Source organism: Diospyros lotus, chromosome 14 (genome assembly GCF_014633365.1).
Source record: "Diospyros lotus cultivar Yz01 chromosome 14, ASM1463336v1, whole genome shotgun sequence".
Taxonomy (NCBI): Eukaryota; Viridiplantae; Streptophyta; class Magnoliopsida; order Ericales; family Ebenaceae; genus Diospyros; species Diospyros lotus.
Window position 1 is genome coordinate 17,093,151 of NC_068351.1, and position 3,509 is coordinate 17,096,659.

General features: G+C 44.5%; 1 protein-coding gene across 1 annotated transcript; it reads left to right on the forward strand.

Annotated features, from left to right (window-relative positions):
- Positions 1 to 610: 610 nt before the first annotated feature.
- Positions 611 to 2,630, forward strand: LOC127789716 (molybdate transporter 2-like). Its single transcript, XM_052318670.1, has one exon. It carries the CDS (start codon positions 685 to 687, stop codon positions 2,155 to 2,157), a length of 1,473 nt encoding a protein of 490 aa, XP_052174630.1. The 5' UTR covers positions 611 to 684; the 3' UTR covers positions 2,158 to 2,630.
- The last annotated feature ends 879 nt before the right edge of the window (positions 2,631 to 3,509 follow it).

Genomic DNA, 3,509 nt, shown 5'->3' on the forward strand with positions numbered 1-3,509 from the left:
CGCAAGTTTGCCACGGTCACAAATGTTATGATGCATGGAAAATAGAAAGGATATGCTCGGGATAAAGGAAACACGAGATGCAAGCTGCAAACCACACACAAATGAAACTAAAAATGATTGAGATGAGGTAAAAAACATGCAGAAATTACTCACCTTTACTGTTTATCTATACAGTGTACTGTTCAGGCTTATCAGATTTGGTTTTCTGCAGTAAACATAGATTTTTGTAAATAAAACACTAAATATTTTTAAATACAATTGTTTTAATTAATCTAATCTAATTTTCTATGAAATTATAGGTAAAAAGGACAAGCCACTGTCTATACATGCGGCTCCTTCCAGCGTGTGTTCCGTATGCCCCGCTTTCTTCTCCGTCGACGACAATGCTGCAGTTCAATTTTTTGCTCATATCCTTTTTGTTTTAATTCTTATTCGATCTTTTTTTTTTATGCTAATATTTATCAAAAATAGTAAAATCATTTTGGGGGTGAGGGTGGCGAGCCGCTGTTGCCCTGACGTAACAGTCCTACATCAGCGTGCAAGACAGTTGCTGCCTGCGTCCTATACGGGCGTATAAGCAACTGCCACCCAGCCGCGCGACTCCTTACCCTTTCTTTGTATCGGCAGGCATATTATTTTTGTTATATTTATTTAGTCCCTCCACTCACTCACTCAGCCCTGCGAATGAGTCCAAACCAGAGAAAAATGGAACCGGGACCAGAAACGTCCAGCCACGCCACCACCCCTCTCATCCGAGCCCCACGGTGGCGCCACCGTCTCGCCGGCCTCCCATGCTCCACTAGCCTCCGCCTGAAGGCCACCGTGTGGCAGGAGCTTGGCGGCTCCGTCGGCGACCTTGGCACCTTCATTCCCATCGTGCTGGCCCTGACCCTGGTCTCCCACCTGGACCTGGGCACCACCCTCATCTTCACCGCCCTCTACAACATCGCCACCGGCCTCCTCTTCGGCATCCCCATGCCCGTCCAGCCCATGAAGTCCATCGCCGCTGTTGCCGTCTCCGAGTCCCCCCACCTCACCGTCCCCCAAATCGCCGCCGCCGGCATCTCCACCGCGGCTGTCCTCCTCCTCCTTGGCGCCACTGGTCTGATGTCCTTCTTCTACCGCGTCATCCCCCTCCCCGTCGTCCGTGGCGTCCAGCTCTCCCAAGGCCTCTCCTTCGCCTTCTCCGCCATCAAATACATCCGCTACAACCAAGATTTCGCCACCGGCAAATCCGGATCCCCCCGTTCCTGGCTCGGCCTCGACGGCCTAATTCTGGCCCTTTTGTCACTATCCTTCGTAATATTGTCCACCGGCTCGGGAGACTCAGTCGACAACGATCAAACCCACAATCTCTATCAGTCTCAGTCTCAATCTGAACGCCGCGTTCGTCAAAGACTGCGGATTCTGTCGGCCATTCCGGCGGCTCTCATCGTGTTCATCTTTGGGTTAGTTTTGTGCTTTCTTCGTGACCCTTCAATCTTCAGCGATGTCCAACTGGGTCCGTCCAAGATCCACTTAGTCAAACCCTCGTTGGAGGATTGGAAAATTGGATTTTTCAGAGCCGCAATCCCTCAAATCTCGTTATCGGTACTGAACTCCGTGATAGCCGTCTGCAAACTATCGGCCGATCTGTTTCCCGAACGGGAAGTGTCGGCAACGGCGGTTTCGGTGAGCGCAGGGGCCATGAATCTGGTCGGGTGCTGGTTCGGGGCGATGCCGGTGTGCCACGGCGCCGGCGGGCTTGCCGGCCAGTACCGGTTCGGCGGGCGGAGCGGCGCGTCGGTGGTGTTTCTGGGGACCGGAAAGCTGGTGCTGGGGCTGGTTTTCGGGAACTCGTTCGTGAAGATATTGGGCCAGTTTCCGATAGGGATTCTGGGGGTGCTCTTGCTGTTTGCCGGGATTGAATTAGCCATGGCTTCCAGAGACATGAAGACGAAAGAAGAGTCGTTTGTGATGCTGGTTTGTGCGGCTGTTTCACTGACGGGGTCCAGCGCCGCTTGGGGATTTGGGTGCGGAATTGTGCTGTTTTTGCTGCTGAAACTGAGGCAAATGGATTGCCATGGTTACTGCTCCAAGCTCCTCAAATTCAAGCCCAGCTCCTCTGTTCAGAATGAAGAGGATGCGGAGATTGGCCACTCCCAATCCTCAAATTGAGCTGATGCAATTATGATTGGGTTCTCCATAGAATTGGTTGTATATATAAGCAGTTCAAGTTTTAAGTTACAGAATCTGTAGATTGCCTTCTTGGGATTACTATCTTTTACACGATCTCCCGGCACTCGTGTTCTTGAGATTATTGTCTTTACGTGGTCTCTCGACATTCGTATTTTTTATTTTGATAGAGGAGATAAATCGCAGGTGGAGACTTTATCTCATTGCGCAGGACAAAAAATCGAACTTACGATCTACTGGTACGAATCTTAGTTTATCGTGACCCAATCACTTAATTTGTGCTCTAGAGACTGTAGATCGCCTTCTTGTTTATGCGATAATGTGGCTTTTGAGGAAATTTGTTAGTGATGTGTTCTAATATTAGATTTATATGATGTCTCATATGTGTGATATTAATTCATATGATGTATTTTTGTATATCTTAATAAAAATGCAAGCTTATCATTATTTATTACTCTCCACTTTAGTTGTATGAATTGTTAGTGTCTGGAGCCTAATTATCACCTTAGCACATATTACCCCTATGCAAAGTCGGTATGTGAATGGATTAGTCGATTACCCCTGCACAAAGTCAATATGCAGTTCACATGTATTTTTGTTGTCCTAATTTTGCTTATATAGAGTGGTTATTAGAAAGCGTTTGTGTGCATTCTTGTAATCTCCAATTCAATTATAGTGAAAAACTCGTAGCGACGACAGTTGACGTAGCTCTCATATTAAGAGTGAACCACTATAAATTTGATGAGTTTTTTACGTTTGCTTTGATTATTTTTCTTTTACTATTTAGGATTAGGACTTTCATCTTAACATGAATGAGTCTCTAGATTTTTTGTTTGAAATTATTATTCTTAAATTTGTTAAGAATATGTGATAAGACTTTCTAGAAACATAATTTTTCAAATATTTCTAATCCTTAGATTAATTAGATGGAGACTCTAATTAGTCGATTATGGAATGGTACAAGATTTACTCTCTTGATTAGTATGAGATACTAATGGTTAAGGGTGGTGAGTCACATACCATATGGCATAGGAATATCTCTAGTAAATTTGGGTGGTTGTTAGAGAACAATGCATTGAATATGACACCAATGATTGATCACATGACATTGTGGATAATGTAAAAACTCAAAAATTTTCCTTATATTTTTTTCACACAACAGAAATAAAATAATTATTATAAACCATAAGTTCATCTAATACGATCATTGGGGCTTATTCATCCATAATTCCCAAAAAGTTCAATGAAGTTAAGATAATAAAATATAATAATTTTGTCCTTACACCCGAAATACTCCCAAATATCTTTTCGGTTAAGATTGCTTCGTACACAAG

What these genes read in the sequence shown, in the direction of transcription:
- LOC127789716 (XM_052318670.1), top strand. Translation starts at nt 685, where the DNA reads ATGAGTCCAAACCAGAGAAAAATGGAACCGGGACCAGAAACGTCCAGC.